The sequence below is a fragment of the Alligator mississippiensis genome, chromosome 5, assembly GCF_030867095.1.
Source record: "Alligator mississippiensis isolate rAllMis1 chromosome 5, rAllMis1, whole genome shotgun sequence".
Lineage (NCBI taxonomy): Eukaryota > Metazoa > Chordata > Crocodylia > Alligatoridae > Alligator > Alligator mississippiensis.
This window is the reverse complement of record NC_081828.1, coordinates 43,854,954-43,879,344: the sequence shown is the minus strand read 5'-3', so window position 1 is coordinate 43,879,344 and position 24,391 is coordinate 43,854,954. Positions and strand designations below refer to the sequence as shown.

At 46.3% G+C, this 24,391-nt stretch overlaps 1 protein-coding gene across 1 annotated transcript in view; it reads right to left on the bottom strand.

Moving 5' to 3' along the window:
* Positions 1 to 5,438: 5,438 nt before the first annotated feature.
* TADA1 (transcriptional adaptor 1) overlaps positions 5,439 to 24,391 on the bottom strand; it is a 36,104-nt gene continuing 17,151 nt past the window's right edge. Inside the window, exons 4-8 of the mRNA XM_059728278.1 lie at positions 17,614 to 17,711; positions 11,954 to 12,163; positions 10,497 to 10,648; positions 9,988 to 10,144; positions 5,439 to 8,302 (exon numbers count right to left, since the gene is read on the bottom strand). Coding sequence (XP_059584261.1) covers positions 8,144 to 8,302; positions 9,988 to 10,144; positions 10,497 to 10,648; positions 11,954 to 12,163; positions 17,614 to 17,711 — 776 coding nt within the window. The 3' untranslated portion in view covers positions 5,439 to 8,143. The remainder of the gene's footprint in view (positions 8,303 to 9,987; positions 10,145 to 10,496; positions 10,649 to 11,953; positions 12,164 to 17,613; positions 17,712 to 24,391) is intronic.

Genomic DNA, 24,391 nt, shown 5'->3' with positions numbered 1-24,391 from the left:
ACACTGGCCCCAGGCAGCAGCATCAGCCTCCTCACCCGGCACACAGATCTGGGGGGCTGGACCCCTGAGAGGGCTGCAGGGCTGTGCCGGACTCCTCCTGGGGGTGTGGGCCCACGGATCTGAGCACTGGATGACAGGAGGCTGCTGCTGCTGGCTGGGACCAGCATTGGGCACAGCCCATGCTGAGCATCGGAAAGACATCTGCTGCCACTGGTCCCAGCTGGCAGCAACAGCATGCTGTCATCTGGCGCGCAGACCCAGGGGCCTGCACCCCTGGGAGGGCTGCGGGGCTGTGCCAGACTCCTCCTGGGAGGAGGGGGCCGCAGGCCCTTGGATCTGTGCACAGGATGACCGTATGCTGTTGCTGCCAGCTGGGGCCAGTGCTGAAGCCAAGTAAGCCAAGCTTTGAAACTCAAAACATTTTAAAACTTTTGAAACATTTCGAGTGCTCTCATTTAGTTTTGAAGCTGTTTCGAAGCCTTTTCTTTCATTTCAATTTCACTGTTTCGAGCTCAAAATGCTCAGTTCTTTCGAAATGAAACACCCAGTGAAATTTCACATGGCCCTAGAAGACAGAGTAGCAGAAAACCAGAACGTCCTCTAAGATGGCCACCCTATTCATGGGGCAGCTGGGAGGTGGGAGCAGTGGGGGGAAGGCACTTTTGGGGGGAGCTACTATTTCTGCCTTGGGAAGGAAGCCACAACTCACAGAGACCCAATCTGGCCCACTACCTTGTCGTCACCCATCCAATCCCTCTTAGTTCCCAGTCTTGGACCCATCCATGCTCTGCTGCACCTATGCGTAGGATTGCACAGAACCAGCCCCTGTACAGTAGAGTTCAGGGAGTGGAAAGTTTTTCTACACAGAACAGGAGAGTGGGGTAGGGGACAATGCATCCTAGGATGGCTGGAGGCAGAGACGACCCTAGCAAGGTGTGGGGCCCAGCGCAAATCAGCCTGTGCAGAGCCCAGCCCCTGGATGTGAGGAAGCCAGCAGCGGATTCGGCGGCAGAGGGGTGGCAAGCAGCTGGATGTGAAGCCGGCAGCAGCGCAAAGTAGCTGCAGCCGCTCCGCCTGGCTCCACGGGGCCTCCCAAAATGTGGGGCTCAGGGTGGTCAAGCCAATTTGCCCCCCACAGGGACGGCCCTGGCTGGAGGACTAACTTGGGCAGCTCATCTGTGGGGAGCAGCCACGCTTTAATGGCACACAAGCTGGGTAACACAGATCAGAGATAAACATTCATAGATTGTTAGGGGCCGGAAGGGACCTTGTACCTCATCAGTTCCAGTCCCCCTGCACTACGCAGGAAAAGACAACTGGGGTCAAGTGACCCCAGCAAGGTGACTGTCCTGTCTTCTTTTGAAGATTTCCGGGGTAGGTGACTGCACCACCACTGGAGGGAGTTTATTCCAGTCTGGACACCTGACTCTGAAGGAGTTTTTCCTGGAATTGAGCCTGAATGGCCTTCCAGGAATTTGTATCCATTGCTCCTGGTCTTCCCCAGGGGTGCCCCGATGAACAGCTGTTCACCGAGTTCTTGATGTACTCCTCTGAGGTAAGCCACTATGAAGTCCCCTCAGCATCTCCTCGTATGGCTTGTCTTGCAAGTCCCTGATCATATGGGTGGCTCTTTTCTGGACCCTCTCAAGTTTTCCCATGTCCTTGTTGAAGTGCCATGCCCAGAACTGGACATGGTACTCCGGCTGTGGTCTCACCAGTGTGGAATACAGTGGGAGTATCACTTCCTTAGTTTTACACAAGATGCAACAAACGGTTGATGCATGCCAGCATGTTGTTTGCCCTGCTGGCCACAGCATCGCACTGCTGGCTCATGTTCATGAAATGGTTGATCGCTACCCCTAGGTCTCTTTCAGCTGTGGTGCAAGTCAAATTGTCACCACTGGGCCTGTAGGTATGTTAGGGATTGTTTGCCCCCAGATGAAGCACCTTGCGCTTCTGAGTGTCGAACTTCATCGGGGTCCAGTCTGCCCAACTCTCCAGCCTGTCTAGGTCCACCTTTATTTTCAACCTATCTTCTGGCCACACTGCCCCATAACTTGGTGTTGTCTGCAAACTTGGCCAGCGAGCTTTTCACCCCCACATCCAAATCATTGCTAAAGATGTTGAAAAGCACTGGTCCAAGCATGGACCCGAGGGACACCACTGGCCACTTCTCACCAGAACGACACAGATCCATTCATGAGGACTCTCTGGGTCCTACCCTGCAGCCAGCTTTCTACCCACTGAACTGTTGAGCAGTTAAGCCAGGGGTGGGCAAAATATAGCCTGCAGGCCAGATTCAGCTCACCAAGCACTTCCCTCCGGCCTGCGAAGCCCCTTCAAAACCCAGGTAATGGCGGCTGCCTCTCTAAAAGCGCCAGTGGCAGCCAGCAGCACCAACCGCTGGCTGCAGCACCTCAGGCTGTTTCCTTGGGTTCTGATTGCGAGGCAACCAACCCCGACCTCAGCCTGACCCAGCTGGCCTTGCCCCACCCCTGGCTCAGGCCACATTTGCAGCTTGAGAGGGGCGGGGGCGCCAGGCCAGAACCTGTGGCGCCGGTGAGGGGAAACAGTGTCTGGGCCAGGTTCTGCTTTGCTGCACGGGACTGGAAAGGGTCCTGCCCTGCAGGTAAGCCCAGGAAAGCAGCTGCTGGGCAGGCTTTCCCTATGCCGTGCCATGCCGTGCTGTGCCACTGGGGCTGTGCAGGGTCGGGCTGGGCCCACACTGGGGAGGGGAAGCAGCAGCTGGGCCGCAGCTCCAGATCAGTCAGCACCAGGAAGGAGAGGTGGCGGTGGAGCCATGTGCTGCACGGGGCGGGATGGGACGGGACGAGCCCAACCAGAGTGGCAGGGGCTCAGCTGCACTTTCCCCCTGCCTGTGCTAGTCAGTCCCAAGGAGCACACGGCTCCACCGCTGCTTCTGCTGGCTGGTGCTGATCCAGCCAGGCCCATCCCATCCGGAGCAGCATGCGGCTGAAGCTGGCTTCCCACACACTGCACCGGCCAGCAGAAGCGGTGGCGGAGCCGTGTGCCACTCGGGGTGGGATGAGCCTGGCTGGAGCGGCAGGGGCTCAGCTGCACTTTCCCCCTGCCTGCACTGGTCAGTCCCAAGCGGCACATGGCTCCGCCGCTGCTTCTGCTGGCTGGTGCAGACCTGGCTGGCCTCCTGTCCCCAGCAGTATGTGGGAATCTGGCTTCAGCTGCATGCACTTTTCCTGGCTGGTGCAGACCCGGCTGAGTCTGTTCCATCCAGAGCAGCATGCGGCTGAAGCCGGCTTCCCACGTGCTTCTGGGGACAGGGCGCAGCTGGGTTGGCACTGGCCAGCAAAAGCAGCAGTGGAGCCTCCTGCCTTTTGGGACCAGCTGGCGCAGGTAGGGGGAAAGTGCAGCAGCACATGGGGAAGCCACTGCTTGATAGGGGGCGAGATGGGCCAGCCAGGCCGCACCAGGGAGGGAAAGCTGTGGTTGAGACCCCTGCGGCTCAGGATGAGAGCGGTCCTACAGCACTGGAGGGTGCTGTGCTGGTGAGGGGACACGGGCTTGGGCTGGCTTCTGCTGTGCCACAGGGGCCGGGGGGGGCCAGGCTGGGATGGGTCAGGACCAGGTCATGCTGGCACCAGTGATGGGGGGGGGATTAGTCAGCTTTTGAGGCCTGGGGCCTGATGGGGTGAGCTGAGTCCTTGCCTGTGGCAAGGGCCAGGTTCCAAGACCATCGCTCCAAAAGAAGTACTTCCAGGGGCAAAGGGAGAGGACTTCCGGTGGCAAAGGTCAGGGGTTGGGGGGGTGGGGCAACTGAAGGAGCGGGGCTACCCATGTGGCCCTCGACAGCTCGCCAAAACTCATCAAGTGGCCCTCTGCCCAAAATAATTACCCGCCCCTGTGTTAAGCCCACAATCTTCCAGTTCTTTCACAAGGATATTGTGGGATACTAAATCAAAAGCCTTTTGGAAGTCTAGATATATAATGTCAACCTTCTCTCCCATGTCCAGGTAGCGAGAGACCTGTTTGTAGAAGGAGATGAGATTGGTAAGGCCAGACCTACCCGCGATGAAGCCACGCTGGCTGTGGGTCAGAATCTTACTCTCAACAAGCGTATTGCACATAGATTCTCTAATGAGTTTTTCCAGGATTTTCCCTAGGATGGAGGTTAGGCTGATTGACCTATAGTTGACCAGATCCTCCCTCTTCCCCTTCTTGAAGATGGGCACAATGTTGGCCTTTTTCCAATCCTGAGTGATTTCCCCTATGTGCCATGATTTCTGGAAGAGCTTTGCCAGGGGTTCTGCAATGACCTCTGCCAGCTGCATCAGCACTCTCGGGTGAAGTCCATCCGGTCCTGCTGACTTATAAACGTCTAGCTTTTCTAGTTGGTATTGTACCAGCTCAGCATCCAGTGGGAAGGCTATCATTCCCACCATGCCCCTTGTGATCCTCATCTCACTTGTCTTTCCCCTGGGTCCGGTGAAATACCAAAGCAAAGTGGGCATTCAATTCAATTTTTTCCTGAGTGTGTGTTACTAGCTGTCCTGAGGTGTTAAGCAGGGGCCCCACACTCCCATCTGTTTTTCCTTCTACTGCCTAAATACCTAAAGGAGAACTTCTCATGGTCCTTGACTCCCTTGGCTAACTTAAACTCAGTTGCCACCTTAGTTTTCCTAATCATTTCCCTACAAGTGTGGACCACTGTTGTACAGTAGGACTGTCCCTAGCTTCCACTGTGTGTATGCCTCTTTTTTTCCGCAAGAGGACCACAATGTCCCTATTGAGCCAAGGGGGCTTGCCAGCCCTTCTGCTACCTTTCCTCTTCATGGGAAGTTTTCTTTCGTGCTTCAAAGTGTGCTTAAAACTAGTTTCAGGTGTTAATGTGTGGATAAATCCAGGGGTTAAGAGCTCCAGGAACTGCCACAAATTAATGTGCAACAAGGCCCTTAGAAAAGCCTAGCGGTTGGAGTACTCACCCAGGAAGTTGTGCTAACCTCCAGGGAATCTCAATTCTGACAGCTAAGTTCCTCCAAATTAACTACTGTCAACAGTAATTTCTACCTCCCTCCACTATAGCACTGCCAACAACATGTTTTATATGGCTGGTCCATCACAAATGATCCAAATAAGAATGGGGCCAGAATGAGATGGAGATCCAGGCTTGAGAATAATGGGACAATACCACCGCCTCAGCCCAGCACAGTGCTGCTCATCATAAAACATCTTCAGAGTGGATCAAGTACAAGTATCAAAACTATTTCCTCATCTGTAACATGGGAAAAGCAAAGGGATTTCTTCATCCCAGACACATGTAGCATATGCACTAACTAACCCTTATTTTTCCTATGTGGAATAGATGACTTGAAATTGCTTGGAATAGATTGAGATCACATGGCTATGGTATTTTAATAGAAAAATACATTTTGTATTAATACAAACATGCAGAAAAAGGCAGATTTCGTTTCAACACTAACCACTTTATTTTTTTTTTAATTCAATTTATAACACTTAGAGCCTGCTTAATTATGCTTTAAAGTCCCCTGGACAGCTTTTTAGAAATGATGGCAAACAAATGCATCAAGTGATTTCACTTCATGCCAGAAGCATCACAAGTAGCTGGGAAATCCCCTTGACTATCCCAAAGCCAGTACTTTGCATAACTTGCTGGTCTTTCTAGTGAATATTCCAATTCTTCCCGTTTTTTGCTGTTGCAAAGCCATCATCTAAAACTACTGGATTTCAAAATCTGGAAGGTGAGTGGCTTGAAGAGCTTGTTCAAGACAGCTGTGTACCCTTTGAATAAAGGGAAAATGGTTGTTAGGAGAAGGGGACATAAAGAATCTGTCTCCTCTCCTTGCTTCACCTCATCTTTAACATTGCTCTGCTCTACTTCACCACTGACTTTGCTGTTTCCTTCTGATGCCTCTTCATCTACCATCTTCATAATTCACTCTTATACCTAGAACTATTGGTACAGACTTGAGCTCCCATGTTTATTACTATGATTACCAGGCTTCAGAGGGCTGTAAATGTCAACTGGGTGGCCACCTTACTACTGTGCTAATCCTACTGAACCGTAAAAAGCTGTTTTCCTGAAGGGAGCTGTGAAAAGACCAGGTAAGCTTGCTGAGACTAGGTCTGGAAGAGTTAATCCCCTCTCTCACTATTAATAAAGTAAAGGAAGACTGGCTCTGTGTGCATTGAGGACCCTTCAAAAAAAATTACAGTTGCCCCAATACAAGTATGTTTTGAACAGAAGACAAAAAGCAGGTTTGGAGGAACCTCTCCCTTCCGAGCACTCCCAAATGGAAAGCTGGCATGACAGTTTCCTAAATGCATAAAACTGTACCAGAAACGATGAGATTGTGCTAGCATTGTCACCAACTCCAAGAATTTGCATCCTCCCTTTGTGGGTTTTGAAAGATCATTCCTCTCTTGCTTAGTTCTCTCTTTTCTCTCAAACTGGCTTGTCATGGCACTACACATTATTACTTTCTAAATAATTCTTCAGAAGAGATTTGCATGCTTACCTACTAGATATGTAATGCATCTGCTTATTTACATTGTGAACTCTGTATATCCTCACTGATTAAATTTACTGGAATTGGGTTATTCTGAGAACACAGCCACATCAGGAATACAGTATTTCTACTATGAGCTGGTCTCCTCTTGTGACAAGTAGTGCTGTTGACTTGAATGGAGTTGCTCTTTGTTTATGCTGGTAAAACAGAGAGCAGGACCAGAGCTATTGTTCGTTAGGGCTGCAGTATTGATAGAACAGCAATATGGACAAATAGAGAACTTCCTGAAAACTAGAGCAGCTCCATTTGACTGTCTTTGATAGGTGTCATCAAACCCTTGGTAATGATTACCACTGTACTTGCTAGATTGGCTGAATATTCCTACTCCTAGGAGTGGATAGTCCCTAAATGGTTTAATTGGGAATCACCATTACAGGGATAAACCAGAGTGGGTATCTGGAAAGGGGAACACCAATTGCAAAAACGATTTTCTTGCACATCTCAGGGCCTTCTGAAAAACTTCAGTGGCTGCCCTGGATGTTCCTTTCCATTTGGTAATACAGAGCAGCCCAGGGGATTAGCTACACCAGGACCTTTCACATTTGCCTCATCTCATAATTCAAACCAGCACTTAAAAGTCCCCATCATACAAACAGACACAGAACGTGAAAATACAGAAGTATTTGATTTCACATTGTGGGTCTCAACTCCCCATAGGCCCAGTGCCCAGTTTTCACAGACAAAGGAAGACTCCCATTGATTTCAACAGGAGCCGAATCAAGTCCTAACTTCTCAGAAGGCAGTGCTTGGACCATACCTTAATAAGCTACAAACTAGGGGGGAGATTAAGCCACTTCTTCCCCATAGGCATTGTGGGGCGCACAAGCATGAAGACAGCTTTTGCTAGGAAAAATTACCCCTATAGCAGCACAAGCACAGTTGTGGCCTTGGTAATGGGCTTTGGATAAAGCCCCCTGACCAGTACAACAACATTCTGGGTTCCTCCAAACTCTTGGGGATGCACACTACAGAAAAGACACAGGAAGGAAAGTGATGGGAACTAGGTTCTTCTTTATGACAATGCATTTCTTCCCTCCTTCTCTGCTCTTGCACACTGGTTCTGTCAGGAAAAGGAGGGGACTCCTCCCCTTTGCAGAAGGATTCTTAATTACACAAAAGGAGAAGCACTAGGCCCTGGACACATTTGTTTGTTCACAGACATCCTGAATGCAGTGGTTTATTTATTTAGGAAAATGAGAAATAACCCATAAAGTCTGTCAGACTGTCTAGTGCCAGTGGCTATCTGCCAACACAGAACCCTCGGGCTCATTAAAGAAAACATGAATCCATCTTCTTAAATTTAAGTACTTTTTTCTGAACCAATCTTCCAATCCTTTTCAAATGCAGTAAGATACATGCAGTCCCAAGCCGTCAGTGGCACAGTATTAGATTACACCGTGGCTTTGTGGTAGTAAACAAGATGTACTTATGTTTCATTTGTATTTCCATAGGAAAAACGTTACATGTATTTAGACATCTCTCTCTTGAAATGCTGACATACGATTCAATGGAAGCGTCCTACGGCCGAGTCCAAGAAACAGCAGGTGGATCTGAGCACAATGGAAAGGGCCTCCGCTGTTCTAGCATATCAGAAGCCCTTCCTTTGCTGCCAGGCGCTGGCGATGGATTTGGTCTTGCTGCAGCTCCTCATGATTTGGGTGCCAAAGTTTCATGATGATTCTCTCAATGTTCAGAGCATAGACGGTATGTGCGGGAACAGCTTCCCTGTGCACCTGTAGGTTGCATTTGGAAAGCCTCGTTAACTAGGTGCTCTCATAGTTATTTCCCCTATTTCTAAAATAAGAACTTAACAGTGTTTATCTGTGGGCTGATTCTGTGCATCCAGCAGTGCAGAAACACAGAAATACATAATATTAAATCTAATCTGCCAGTGTTGCCACACATACCACCTGGCCCCATTTAAACCACTGGCATCAGCCAGGAGGAACAAACAGGCTTTGCCACAGGACCTTCAGGTCCATAAACCTGGGATGTATCAGACCCAGGGGTAAAAGCAAATTCGAGGAGTCGGGAGCTGTCCTGGTGAGAATGCTTTGCCAAGATATAATCTAAAAACCGTGAGGGGAAGCATCTGAGCAGACATCAAGTGTCTGAACAGAATGTGCAAAAAAAAAAAAAAAAAAGGATTTATTGAGCACACTGTTTGGCTGGGTACATGCCAGAATCTCACAATCTGATGCAGCTCCTGCATGATTCCTATGACTGACTCAGTGGAAGCCATAAAGAAAGGGCAGGGGTGGGAGTTGAAACTCCCATGTAGAGAAACCATTACCTAATGGCTACTGTGCTGGCATTAGGGTGTCAATATTTATTCAGTTGGTGGGGCCATGCCTGAGTCCCAGCCTGAAGCTCTGCACAGTTCCATGTATAATTGTGGATTAAAAAAGGAAAATCAAGGAAAATGGTCCAATGAATTGGGAGACAGAAAAGCAAGAGAATCTGTGGAGTCTCTAGGTAAAATCATAGGAAATTAGAATTGGAATGGACCTCAAGAGGTCACCTAGTCCAGTGGCTCTCAGCCTTTTTTGTTCCAGGACCCATCTGTAAACGTCAATGGCCAGTCCTGACCCAGTGTCCCTCACTCCCAACCCACTACCCCGTCTCCAGCCCCCCAGGGTGTGCGCGTGCGTGCAGGGCCCAAGCAGTCCCTTGTAGGCTGGAACTCTGCCAGTCTGCAAGGGAAAAGCCATAGTTTCCCACATTTTTCTCCTTTAAAGGAGAACAAACTTTTAAAAAATGGATTCATGAGCCTGTCATATATTCTTGCAATACACTTTTGGGTTGTGACCCACAGGGTGAAAAACACTGATCTAGTCCAACCTCCTGCTCAAAGCAGGACCATCCCCAACTAGATCATTCCAGCCAAGGCTGTCTAGCCAGGTCTTAAAAACCTCCAAGGATCGAGATTCCACCACCTCTCTGAGTAACCTGTTCCAGTGTTTTACTATCCTCCTAGTGAGAAAGTTTTTCCAAATATCTGATCTAAGCTTCCCTTGCTGCAGCTTGAGACCACTGCTCCTTGTTCTGTCATCTGTCACCACTAAGAACAATCTAGCACCATTCTCTTTCAAACCCCTCCTTAAAGTAAAGTACTTGAAGGCTGCTATTAAATCACCTCTCAGTCTTCTCTTCTCTAGACTAAATAATCCCAGTTTTCTCAGCTTCTCCTCACAAGTCATGTGCCCCAGCCCTCTAACCATTTTCATTGCCCTCTGCTGGACTCTTTCCCATTTGTCCACATTCTTTCTGTAGTGCAGGGCCCAAAACTGGACACAGATATGTTCTCACTAGTGCTCAATAGAGGGAGAGGAACATAAGGCAAATCAGACACAATCAACTGTTTCTGCTCAAGAAAGCATTTCCTAAACCCACGCTGCAGAGGAGTGTGAACCATTACCTGTAGTGCCTCAAAAAGTTCGTACATATTCACTGGAGGGAGACTCATTGGTAAAGTGTCTCCTGAACATGCTAAGAGAAGAGCTGCCTGCTGCTCAGCATCATCAGGAGGAGGTTGGGGAGCTAGGTTCTGACCAGCAGAAGGTGCCACGCAAGTGGGAGAACTGTAAAGAGACAGACAATTACACACACTAGCAAATTAACCAGCATCTACTTTGGAATCACCAGGGCACTGGCTAGCAACACAGGGAAGATAAGACCTGCTGCCTAACAACCTCTAGCCTTCACCAGTCAGGAGTTTGCTGAGACAAAACATATTCTTCTCTCTTAAGGTTTTACATCATCGCTAGTAAGAAAGGACCTCTTCTAGCAGCCACGGGAAGTTGGAAGCCCTGGGATATAAGCACTGGCTTCAAATTCAACACTGTCCTATCATCCCATGAAAGACTGAGGAGGCTCAGTCTTCAAGATCCACTAGCCATGTTTGAAACCAGAGTTCAATGAAAACTTACTTACCATTCAATTAAATTATTGTAAGCAACAACACTGTTCTTCAGGTATGGCTGAGGGTTAACATTGCTTCCAAAGGCATATTTGAAATGACCATCTCTCAGACGATAGGCTTTCCTCCTGGATATCACAGATATCAGAATATCCTTAAGGTGGTTCTGTAATGCAAAAAATGTCTGTGGTTACACATGCAGTGTTCATTTTAAATCTATAAATATTAATTGATGTATGCTGTTCTATGGTAGCTTCTATTATTAAAGGAATAATACTGTAGTGTTATTTTAAAAAACAAAGTCAGTGACGAGTAAGTGAAATGAACGTGTCATGCATATTTGGACAAAAATCTGCTAATAATTTTATAGATTTCTTCCATATCTGAAAATCAAGCTGTTATAAAACAGCTGCATACCAACATTTGGATGAGGGAGGAGTGTCCATTTCATAACCTCATTTGTACCCAAAATAAAATACCAGCATTGTAAGCATTTGTTGCCTATGAATTATAGCATATTTTAAAGACCTACTTATGCCAACTTTAGAAGGTCTTTTAAAATGTCAGAAATGACAGGAAATTCCCATTAGTATTCTCATGTAAAAGACAAAAAGGGTATTGAAATCAGCATTAAATATTGCACTGGCACCAAAACACTTCCCAAACAGCTCTGTCGAAAGCCACACATTGATATTTTGCATTTCAGACCTTGCTTCTAGCCTGACACTGCTGGAGAGAAGTTACCTCTAGGAGGACAAGTAGTGAGTTGACCCCCATCTGGCCTCGCTGCTGTTTGAAGAGATCAGAATGACCTTTTGAGTTCTGAGTCAAGGAAAGTCCCAGGGTGTCTCACTTGGGCCCAATCCTGAGACATGCTAATTGTCACAATCACATTAAAGATGACAGAAATGGCAGGTAATCAATACTTGTCAGGCTCAAGTGTGATCGGATTTACCCACCTTGCCTAGTTCTCTCAACACCAGACAATTTTCACAAAACCTAAAAAATGTTCTCTGGCCTCTCTGCAGAGCCACTGCTTGCAATGGAATGTGAATTTAAACCAAAAAAAAAAAAAAAAAAAAAAAAAAATATATATATATATATATATATATATATATATATATATATATATATATATATATATAGGAGGAAAATAATTTTTAGTTCTTTTTTCAAAGGCTACAGTCCCAAAAGTTTCAAAACAGCTGTTAAAACTGGCCCTACAATTTCTCACATCTAACATTTTGCAAGTCTCATTTGTGTACATGAACCCAAGATTCTTTCTGTGCACCCAAGGCTCTGACATGAAGACCTGCAAAAATAACTTCTGATGCCAATCTGAAGCCCCCTTGAAAAACATTACCTGAGATCTTTTGTGATAGTAGAGAAGCAGATTCTCTCTCATGCTCTGTGTACCCCATCCCTACACCAGGGATATAATCAAACACCTTGTTGCTTTGTCTTTTCTAACCTCCACAGCATAAATAACAGCTGTCACTGCCTCTTCGGTAACGTTGTCCAGCCCATGTTCGTATGCAGTTACTATCATCCTCCCTTCCAGCTGGCCCCGAGTAGGAAGCATCATGGTGTGGGAACATAGCTTCAGATCATCATCCTCTTGAGGGTCCTTTGCTACAAATTGCTGTGCCCCAGACAATGGGTTCTGAGGTTGAAACCGGTGCTGTCAGGTAAAAAATAAAATAAATTTGAAGCTTAGCTTTAAATTTAAAAATTAGAGATTTTAGGTGAGAGCACAAAATAGAAAGGTAGCTCAAGGGTCACCTGGCCCAACCTCCTGCCAAAATGCTACTCCAAAATCATCCCTGTCCAATGCTTATCAAGCTCTTTTTGAAAATCTCCAGTGAATAAAATTCCACAACTCCCCTGAGCAGTCTATTTCACTGCCTTATTGGTTCTAACAGTAAGGAATTTTTTTTCTGGAGATCCAATCTAAATCAACTTTGCTGCTATTTATGGCAGCCACCAACTATTTGAAGACTACTATCAAGCTAAACATATCTAGCTCTCTCAACCTTTCCTCATACAGTTAGTCTTCCAAGCCTTTTATCATTTTTGTCGCTCATCATGGTGGATGGGTCGGTTTTGACCTGGAAGGGTGTGGGCAGTGGGGTCCCGCAGGGCTCGGTCCTTGGACAGATACTCTTTAATGTCTTCATCAGCGACTTGGACGAGGGAGTGAAGTGTACTTTGTCCAAGTTTGCGGATGACACAAAGCTATGGGGAGAAGTGGACATGCCGGAGGGCAGGGAACAGCTGCAAGCAGACCTGGATAGGTTGGACAAGTGGGCAGAACACAACAGAATGCAGTTCAACAAGGAGAAATGCAAAGTGCTGCACCTAGGGAGGAAAAATGTCCAGCACACCTACTGCCTAGGAAATGACCTGCTGGGCAGCACAGAAGTGGAAAGGGATCTTGGAGTCCTAGTGGACTCCAAGATGAACATGAGTCGGCAGTGTGACGAAGCCATCAGAAAAGCTAATGGCACTTTATCGTGCATCAGCAGATGCATGACGAATAGATCCAAAGAGGTGATACTTCCCCTCTATCGGGCGCTGGTCAGACCGCAGTTGGAGTACTGCGTGCAATTCTGGGCACCGCACTTCAAGAGGGATGCGGATAACCTGGAGAGGGTCCAGAGAAGAGCCACTCGTATGGTTAAGGGCTTGCAGACCAAGCCCTACAAGGAGAGACTACAGAACCTGGATCTTTTCAGGCTCCGCAAGAGGAGGTTGAGAGGCGACCTTGTGGCTCCCTATAAGTTCATCACGGGGGCACAGAAGGGAATTGGTGAGGTTTTATTCACCAAGGCGCCCCCGGGGGTTACAAGAAATAATGGCCACAAGCTAGCAGAGAGCAGATTTAGACTGGACATTAGGAAGAACTTCTTCACAGTTCGAGTGGCCAAGGTCTGTAACGGGCTCCCAAGGGAGGTGGTGCTCTCCCCTACCCTGGGGGTCTTCAAGAGGAGGTTGGATATGCATCTAGCTGGGGTCATCTAGACCCAGCACTCTTTCCTGCCTATGCAGGGGGTCGGACTCGATGATCCGACCCTAACATCTATAAATCATCTCTGGACCGTCTCTAACTTCTCCACACCTTTCTTAAAATGTGGACCCCAGAACTGCGTGTAGTACTCAATGTGGACAACATTGAGAGGGTCTAAAGGAGGACCACCCACATGATCCGGGGACAGCAGGGCAGACCCTACAATGAGAGGCTACAGGACCTGAACCTGTTCAGCCTTCACAAGAGAAGGCTGAGGGGGGACCTGGTGACTGTCTATAAACTCACTAGGGGGGACCAGAAGGGTTTGGGAGAGACCTTGTTTCCCCTAGCACCCCCCGGGATAACAAGGAATAACAGCCACAAGTTGTTGGAGAGTAGGTTTAGATTAGATATCCGTAAGAACTACTTCACAGTCAGGGCGGCTAGGATCTGGAACCAACTTCCAAGGGAAGTGGTGCTGGCTCCTACCCTGGGGGTCTTTAAGAAGCAGCTTGATGCCTACCTGACTGGGGTCACTTGAGCCCAGTTTTCCTCCTGCCCAGGCAGGGGGGCAGACTTGAAGATCTACAAAGTCCCTGCCGACCCTACATCTATGATTCTATGATACTCTAAATCAGCATTTCTCAACCCATGGGTCATGACCCAAAAGTAGGTCACAAGAACATATGAAAGGTTGTGGAGAAACTTTAAAAAATGGATCAACGAACTTTAAAAATGAAAAAAAGCTTGGGAAACCACAGGTTTCCCCTTTCAGCCTGGCAGAGTCCCAACCTGCAAGGGGTTGATTGGGGCTGGGGGAACAGGAGGAGGGCGATCATGCAGGGACACCACATGCATTTGTGCACACACATGCATGTGGCAGCCAGGCAGTGAGGAGAGCAGCTCCCACACATCCTCACAGGTAAGTCTGTGGGGCAGAAGCAGGGGGAGAAGGAGGCATAGATGACATGCCAGGGGGGCACAGGCAACAATGCTGCCATTCCACCCCTTCTCTGGTATAAAGCCTCAGCCTGAGGGAAGCAGCAGCCAGCCCATGGCATCAGGGTAGAGCCATGGCCCAGCATCCAAGCATTTGGCAGCAGGAGAAGGTGAAGGTGGTGCAGGAACCACCCCACCCCACAAAAAAAATTGTTACTCCTTGCGCTGCTGGTCGCATGGCTGGCATGGGAGTCCCAGCAGTGGTGGCAGCTGTGAGTCTCGCTGCCCCGCTCTGCCCTCCTATGCCGAGCCCTTCCTGCTTGGCCATGGAGGCAGCTCCTGCTCTTGCTGGTTCAGCCAGGTTGCAGCCCCGTGTCTGCTGTGGGTGCACAAATCTGGAGGAACACATGCACTCCCCATGCCCCACACACCCACCTCCTGCCCCACACACTGAGGGGGGCTGGGGCCTGGTCACAGAAGGTCAGAAGCGAGGGGCACCAGCAGGGCGAGGGGGCTGTTTTCTACTTAAACTATTTACTGGGTTGGGACTCGCCATTTACGTTTACAAATGGATACAAAAAAAGGTGGAGAACTACTGCTCTAAATGAGGTCAAGCTGGTCCCGAGCAGAATAGTGCTGCATCTTCATCAAAAGGAGCATTAGGTGTGAGGCCAAAAACCGCACTATTTTTGCAACTGCATCATATTGACTCATGTTGAGTCTATAATCCACCAAAACCCCTAGATCCTCCTCAGCAGTATTTCCGCTCATCCTCCCATTCTGTATTTGTGCTTTTGATTATGCTTCCCTAGATGTGTCATCTTACACCCGTCTGCACTGAACTTCATCCTGTTGTTTCTAACCCAGCTTTCTAATCTATCAAGATCCTTCTGCCTTCTACCTCTATCCTCCAAGTGTTTGCTGTCTCAGTTGTGGGCCATCTGCAAACTTTACCAGCATCTAAAGCATTAACAAACATTAAACAGTACTGGATCCAGGACAGACCCCTGTGGGACCCCACTTGAAACTTGCCATTTTGATCTGTTTATAATTACCCTTTGCTTGTAGTTAACAAACTAATTAACTATCCACCTTGTAAAATTTTCTCACCCACATTTCTCCAGTTTGCTTACAAGAGGAGCTTGTGGGACTTTATCAAAAGCCTTACTAATATTAAAGTACACTATGTTCCTTTCATCCACCCAACTAGTTAATTGTCAAAAAGAGGTTAAAGTTGGCTTACCACAATTTGCTCTTAACAAACCTATGCTGGCTGCTTGACCAACCTTTCCTCCAGCTGTTTGCAAATGACTTTCTTCATTTATTCCAGTAATTTCCTGGCTATTTAAAATGTAAAACCAAGATCTTGAACCCACTTGCCTATTAAAGATCCTACAACATTTTTCATAATCCTGTAGGCATTTAAAACTTAGTAACTTGACCCAATTCCAGTCCTGGGTATTATATTCTTCCCATCCTAAGCCCTTACTGTGTGTTGCTGAAGAACTGTTGTGTCCTACCCCAGAAGCAGCTATTTTTCAGTACTGGTGAAGTGATGACAAAATATCACACCTTAATTATTTATTGTAATGGAGACACATATAAAAGCATTCTACAATAGGAAAAGAACCAAAAATCAACTGATGTTGTTCATTTAAACAAGTTTTAAAAAAAATAGATACACAAATGATGAGGGAGAAGTTGATCCCCTGGTAGCTTTTGCTTCCATTTTAGATAATTTTCTAGCCCACATAGTAGATAGGTCTACCCTTCAAAATTTAACTTCTGCTGCAAAGAACATATGAAGATTTGGAAACAACACAAGGCAGAGTTAATACACATCTGGATAGTTACTTAACTGCAACTCAAAATGTTTGGAATCAGCTAAGAAACCACCAAGAATCCTGTTTATTTCATGACAGTGAAAAAAGCTACTAAAAGCAAAGGTAGGCTCTTGAAGTTATTTGTGGGGACCAAAAAAAACACAGTCCAAAGAAAGAACAAGAGTACAAAAGCATTCCTTTTCTCCTTCCCTGCTTAGCAAATTAACTCCTCCCACGCACTCCCAAGAATCATGAAAAGAAATCTCCTCTATTGCTTAAACTTTTGGGTGCTAGCTGAACTGAGAAACTTAGAATTTTTAAAGCACACCATTTTTGTTTTGCTTCACTATTTGTGAACAGTCTTACCCCAAATTCACCTGGAGAAAGCCTTTATTCAGTACTACACTAGCATACATTACTGAAACATATATAAATATATACTTGAGACACAATTTATTATATACTCGTTTTTTAAGTAAACCTAATTGCAAGATCACTATCAAACATGCATACTGCTATTTTCATAGTTGCTCTATGTCAATGCATTACTGAGCAGGAATTTTAAAGGAGATGTCACCATAGATTATCTGAATTGCAACTTTTAAGAATTTCTGTCAGTGACGTTCACAGCTGAGAAGACTAAGAAATATTATTTGCAGTCTCAATAGAAGAGTTCTCAACAGAACTACGCTTCAGCTGTGTCTACAACCCTTTGAAATAGCTGTCTGGGAACAGCATGTGACACTGATTGATTATGTGCCTCAGACCTAGTAGCTTGTGTTTATGGGCCTCATGGTTTTGTATGCAAAGTGAGAACAGTTTATAATGTTGGAGCAATATAAAAAGGCTTTACTGTAAGGAAAAATCAGATCCTGTGTGCTTTTCCCACCCCAACCCCATGATACCCCTGCTGCAACCAAGGCACTCCAAGTATTTTTTACTTATCAAACTTAAGACCCAATAAGCACATAACATTAAAAAAAATCATCATCATCTCCATTCACTCAGTGAGTTCAGCTGCAGGGCAGAATGGGACAGTCCAAGCTCACACAACAAGTCAATCTTCCAAGGAGGATAAGAATAATACAAAGGACCATTTAACTTCTGCTTCAAACATTTAACAGCCATTTAAGGTGAACATGAGATTAGAGATAGCATTAAATTATAAATATCCAGACTGAGAGAGACCCATCTGGTAATTCCACTCCAATTGTTATTATTTTGAAACAAATCTTTTGCCTGGGATAAGAAAAAGCACTTCAGTCATCCCTGCTATTAAAGAAACAATATTCTACATCCAGGTCTTCCTTTATGGAGTGCCAGACCTTCCACTCTACAGTGGTTTTCCAAGGGTATTCTTACATCAAACTTCTGCCGAACAGAAGACATCTTCTTCTTTCCTTTTGGTTTTCCAGGTTTTGTCACAGAACCCCCAGTCCATGGCAAAGATCCAGTACCTTCTGAAAACCAGAAAGGAGGAAAGGGAGGTGAGTGTCATTTCAATTTGCAGCTAGCATAATTTAATTCACACAAGAACAAGAAAATCCCAGTACATTTCTGATGGCTTGGAAAACCATTTTCATCCTTTTCTATTGAAATGCATGAGAGTTACACAAGTCTTTTCTTTAACATCCTTATTTTGCAATGGTATGAATATATAATAGTTAGATAAAAGGAGATGGCAGGCAGCATACTGGCAGATGATTTCTGCAGACTATTATTATGCAACAACTTCAGGGCCAGGTGACTTGGGATAAGTGAAGAGCACAGTTAGATCCTCCCAAGTTGTGAATGACAAGAGGTGCTGAGCATCTGCATCTCTCACCGGGGCTACAGGGAGCTGAGGTTGCTTTGACCTCATAAAACATAATCCTAATCGTTTAAACAACTCTTGTAGACCCTGCTTGACTGTTTTCAGGCCAAGCATATATCATGTAAGGGAAAAACGGTAAATATGCATTCATTAGGTATTGGTGAGTACAACTACTCTAGAAATGCTCTGCAATTCTTCAGAACATCAAAGATATTTCTAAAAGTTAGGTCACATCAAAGGAATATGACCAAGGAACTAGTGCTTGGAATTTCCCCTTCTAGTCCCTTCACTGTACATACATCAGTGCCACCTACAATCAACTTATTAGTTTTTACAGCCATTATGTAATCTTTTGATGGCAACAGACGGGGGGGGGGGGCTGCTGCAGATTTCAACTTCTATTGGGCATGCAAGAAGACCACATATTTGTAATTGCTAAGAAGTCTTGGGAAAACCCCTTCCATACCTAAAATTTAACATCTTTTACCACAAGTTAACTCATGGAGGAAATAGATTAGTAAAAACTTCACAAATAACCTTAACAGCATCAGGACACTTGGCACAAAACCTACCCTGACTATCCATCACTACGCTGTTAAGAACTAGGGATTAGTTGTAGTGATGCTGAAGAATAAATACAGCCCAGAACCTATTCCACTTTAAAGATGCCTAAGGGACATTTACATTATTTTTAGGTGTCTAAATGACTAAATGCAACTCTGTTCCATCCCATGCAACAGCTAAAACGCTGCTAAGACATCGACAAATCTCATCTATCTAGCTTCACCTAAACTGTTGCAATCCAATTCTTTGTTAGGAAACCTGCATTTTATTTAGTTTTCCTTCTACAAACTTGACTTTCCTAGAATGAGACTTTCCCTTCAAGGTCTGAATCCTTTTGAGAAGGATACATTAAGCATGCTAAGAGGGGTAGATGTTCAACTGGGCTGGCCGCTTGTCTCCATTATGTTAAATGTCACAACTACCAGGTTAACATCTGGTTTTCAGGCCTTCTGACATAAACCTCCTTTAAAAGCCCTCAAAGTTTAATTCCCCCTTGCCCTTGGACTCTGCTTTAATTAATAGATTTCTGACAGATCTTGAATCTCTCATTGACTCATTTATGGAAAAGTACCCATTAGCTCACTTTGTTCTTTGGGGAGATTTTGCAGCTCCACTAGCTCCTGGCAACAGGGAAATTCTTAATCTCTCCTTTGACTCAGCAAAGGGGGGTTTCCTTCAATCCCACCCACCCCCAGACAATCTATGGACAAGGTAAATATCACCCTAGCTCACCAGCTTTCTATAATTTTAGACAGATGTAGGATGGAGATGTGAAACAACAGGAAGATGAGGTGACATGGAAGATTATTTTACATTCACCTTATCAAGAGAGACAATTTAACAGGTTACCCAGAACACAGTTCCCATTTTAAGATGGCCTTGTTTTTCAAACTTTATGGTGGTTTATAAAACAAGATAATAACCACCATCCTCTTCAGGGAAATTTTTTTTTATGTTATGCTTTGATCAGGGAAAGAGAAACAGAGCTTTGGGTAAATGGTGTCCCCCATTCCTGAGCTCAAAGTTGTAGCACCTGATGCAAATTAAATGAAAGACCTTAGCAGAGTTTAACATTATAGAGAAGTTTCCATTGCTTGACTGGCTAGTTTTGGAAAAAAAACCTACAGGTTATTCAGGAAGACATTAGAGGTAGACCGATACATTGGTCCAATATTGCAGTGGTGTTCAACCGGAAGTACGCATATCCCTGGGGGTACCTGGGAAGGCCTCAGGGGGTACACTGACCCAAAATGGTTGAAAACCCCTGCAATATTGGATTGGCACTGATATAAGGAAAATTGAGTATATTGGCAATTGGATTTTTTTGGCCAACGTATGCACAGCTGCAGCGCAGCACACAGACAGCCAGAAGTGCAACCTGGCAGCACGGAGAGCAGCCAGGTCTGACTGGTAAGTCTGTTGTGAGGGAAGGGGTATGGAGGGGGTGCCCACTGAGGCCCCCACGGTGAGGGAGGGAGTGGGACAGAGGCAGGGGGCTGCACAACTGGGGTGGAGTGGGGGACGGAGCCACAAGCAGCTTGTCCTTGGGGGGGAGGCCTGGGAGGGTGGGGGGAAGCATTGCTCCTGCCGCTGCACGCACCTCTGGGGGAGGCATGGGAGGGTGTGTGCCCCCTGGATCTGTGTGAGGCCAGGGTAGGCTGCCACAGCAAGCTGGGGCCAGGGCCAGGCTCAGGTTCTCCCGGGGGGGGGGGGGAAGGGGTGCTGGGCCAGGCTGCACTTGGAATGAGCAACAGCAGCGCTGGGAGGGGACTATGGTGAATTTTGGGGAGCCTGCAGGCCCCCCCTCCCAGCGCTGCTGCTGCACACCCCAAGCGCAGCCCTGACTCAACCCCTGCCGGAAAGACCCTGGCCGTGCCCCGGCCCCAGCCCACAGTGGCAGCCCGCCCTTGCCCTGCAGAGATCCAGGGGCACATGCCGCTCCATTCCCTTCTGGGGTATACGTAGTGGTGGGAGCCAGCCCCTGCCCCCCACCCCCCCAGACAAGCCTCTTGCAGCTCCGTCCCTGCTCTGCCCCAGCTATGCAGTGCTTGCCCCTGCCCCAGCCCCACATCCTTCCTCACTGTGGGGCCTCAATCTGCCCTTCCATGACCCTTCCCTCCCCCCTTACCCCTTGCCACTTCTCCCACAACGGACTTACCAGCGAGATGCCACTCTTCACGCTACCCAGGTGCATATTGGAATTGGCCAATATGCCTCGTTAAAAGTCAGCCTTTGGTATCTGCCCAAAAATTCTCTATCAGTGCACCCCTAGAAGCCATACAGGTCTGTATAGTATTTATTGACCCTTATATTACTGAATGATTTGGCTATTTAGGATGATCTCCAAGGGGGATTTGTTTCGTGTTATTTGGGGCTGAAGCCCCAGGTGGCCTGTCTGACCTGAGGGAGAAGTCAAGTGACGACTGCCATGAATCCCTTTTATTTTTATCCTGCAAGTGATGAGAAAAATCAGATGTGCTCTGAAGTGCTTCATTTATAAAGAACAACTTCAAGATATGGTCAGGGCTGTTAGAAAGCCATATTTATTGCAAAATTAATTAGAAGGCAATGTACAGAGAAGGCTGGTAGCCAAAAGGGGCCTTAGGCAAAAATTTGAACTTAACTGCCACCAGGAAGACAGTTTTTCTTTTGGAAGTTGGCAACTGTGTGTTATGGTAAAGATCATGTAAATATCAACATTCTTATCCCTAAAGATACTGGGGAGAGTGTTCCCCCAACCTCTCTTTACAGTGACATCCCAACCACTAACACTCTGCCATCATCTGTTAGACCGCTGGTTCTCAACCAGGGTGCCAGGATACCTAGGGTGCTACCAGATCCTTTGAAGGATGCCATAAGCTGTGAGCAGATAAGCAAAGGGGGAAGAAATAAGCAGATTAACTAAATAGATAACAGACTCAGGCATGTCCCTGCTCAAATGATCCCACACTGCCTTGCTCCTCTGCAAGGAGATAAGCACCATAATATACAAATTAGTTTTTGTAACTGGGTGTTACTCAATTCCCAAAAGTCATGGAGGGGTGCCTCAGTTCAGAAGGGTTGAGAGCCACAGGTTTGGACAAACTTATTGTTGCCCTTTCTCAAAACAGCAACCAGCTTCCATTAAGGAAACTGAAATATTAATACAAATCAAAGACATCAAACTCCCAACCAAGATTCTATCCTAGGACAATGTATAGGCAATGGGCTAGATGCAGTAAAACTCTGTAATGCCTAACTTCTAGGAGTCGGATCCTAGGAATGGGATCCAAAACCCCAAGTGCAGTAGCTCACCTCCCTATGTGGTACACAGGGAGACTGCTACAGGGATGGTCCGTGCCTTTTATATGGAACAGAAATAGCTTTAGGAACAGGAAGCCAGGACTCCCCCTCCCAGCTGAATGCCATAATCACTAAGCTAAAGAGGCATATTCCCTTTTGTGCTTTATCTTCCTATCCCACTAACCTCACACTGCTTTTTGCAAAGGTTTGGGGCCAGGAAGTCAGTAGTGACAATACTGCCATCATAGTTGGGAGATGTGGTTTTGAACTCCCTTTAGGCTGAAAAGGGCATTGAACCCAATTCTCCTGTTACCTGACCACAGGCACACCCAAGCTATTGCAGGAGGTGTCCACCAGCCAGACCTAACTGCATACAAAAACAATAAAACCACTGAGGCTATTCAGGTCAGGGCACACACAACTACCACTTCAGAGCTCTGGGAAATGTGATGACTAAGCAGGGAGAAGATTGTTGAGGTTTAGGCACATCCAGGGTAGGATGCTGTTGAACAGGACTTTGACACCTAAAAATCTGCCCAAGATCCATTTTAAGTGCTCAGCCCTTTTTCAAGGGACTGGGTGGTGTGGGCGCTAAGACGCCTGGATGACAGCCCAGAGGTCACAAGATTGAGACCACCCTTCAGCTGTGAAGAAATCCGAAACACTTGTGGCATGGACTGTCAGATTCCAACAAAATCTGCAAATTCTGCTAAATACCTTGTCACAAGAACATGAGAAAGGAAGTCCTTTCTCAGCTCTGGCCAAATATATAGACAGCTTCCTATTTTTAGCCAAATTATTTAACTGAGGGAATTCTCCCTGCAGGTTTGTCTACTAGTATTATTACCCTTCTTTTTTATGAAAAGTATGAAGAAAGGGGCCTTGCGAATTATCCATTAGATTTTTAAAGGCTGTATCTGAAAATTGATTTCAGATGTCTCCTGGGAAGGTTAGAGAAATGGTCTGGGTTATAATTCTGAAACAGTTACAAATACTGCACTGCTATGGGGAGGGAGTGGGGATCTTGACAATGTAAAATTCAGTTTTGATTTTTTTTGACTGAGGACATCTTTGAGACAAAGTGGAAAAGGCTGGAATGGACTTCTGGTTACCTTATCTTTTCGGATTTCTTCACAACTGAAGGGTGGCTAAAGTAGGCTAAGCCAGAAGAGCAAGCTGACGCACTCACTCTTTACAAAGGGGCATGCAGCAGAACTACTTCCTGGCACCTTTCTAAGTTTATAGTACATTTGCAGCAGTACTGGAGGGTGGAAGGGAAATGCATCATTTCCCTCCCCAAATCCTGAGCAGGCCACCATCTGTCTTCCTTTATATAAGTAGTGTTATGTTATCCCAAACAAGAGTACAAAGGTTTGGTGCATTCAAGAGATTGTAGCATTTCTTGCCAGGAAAAGCATGATTCATTGCAGTCAATCCTCCCAAACAGGAGCAAGTTTAGCAAGGACAGCACTGCTTCTCTTAAGGCTTCCAATTCTTTTATTAGCAGAAATGAAGAGTCTTAGTCACCACTTCCTTCAGCATAAACTACATTAGCCAAGGTCTAGAGCAGGGGTGGGCAAAATGCAGCCTGCCAGGCCATTCTATCTGACCCACAGGGCCCCTAAAGAATTTAGAAAATTCATATTTATATGCACCAGGCTGCCTATCATGTGGCCCTTGATGGCTTGCCAAAACTCAGTAAGTGGCTCTCCGCCCAAAATAATTGCCTGTCCCTGGTCTAGGAAGCAAAAAAGTACTAACAGAAAGAAATCTGAGGAGAAGTTACAGGGGGACTATAGAAGGTCACCTGGCTAGCCCGGCACCACCAAGTTCAGATCATTCCTTGGACTAACTCCTATAGTCTTTCTCTGGGCTTCATAACACAGATGATAATGCCCTGGTCTCTTCTGCACCACAGAACTCAGTAGAAAATATAAACAGTCCAATACAAGCTTCAAGCCCTGGGTTAACACACACCACAGAGCAGAGGTGGCCTGTTACTGGCTGGCTAATTGCTCCAGGCTGCAAGTCTGCAGCCTTGTTACAGAGACCCAACTATATACTAAATCTGTTGGGGTTTTTTTTTTATTTTAGTATTTTTTTTTTTTGATGAAGACAGAGTGGGAAAAGTGTTTAGAAGAATTTCTGTGATCATGCTCTTCTGTTTCCAGTTTATTTTATCCCTGTTCTCTCTCTGATGCTTTTCCTCTTCTCATTTTTTCATCCTTCTTTGGAGGCAAGTGAGACATGGTCAACCTGTGCCCAGCTATCAGATTTGCAAGCCCTAAAGCCAAAGCCTGGAGAAATCCCAATAGGATAAAGATGCTACTGTTGCCCAGACTCCGTGCTAAGTCTATCTATACTATCACGTCTTGGTTGGGGCAAGATTACTAGAAAATATAGGAATTAGAGGCAGAGGATGGAAGATAAAATGAGAGAAAGCCTTGCATGGCCTTGATTGCCAAGGTTGTCTAGGGAGTC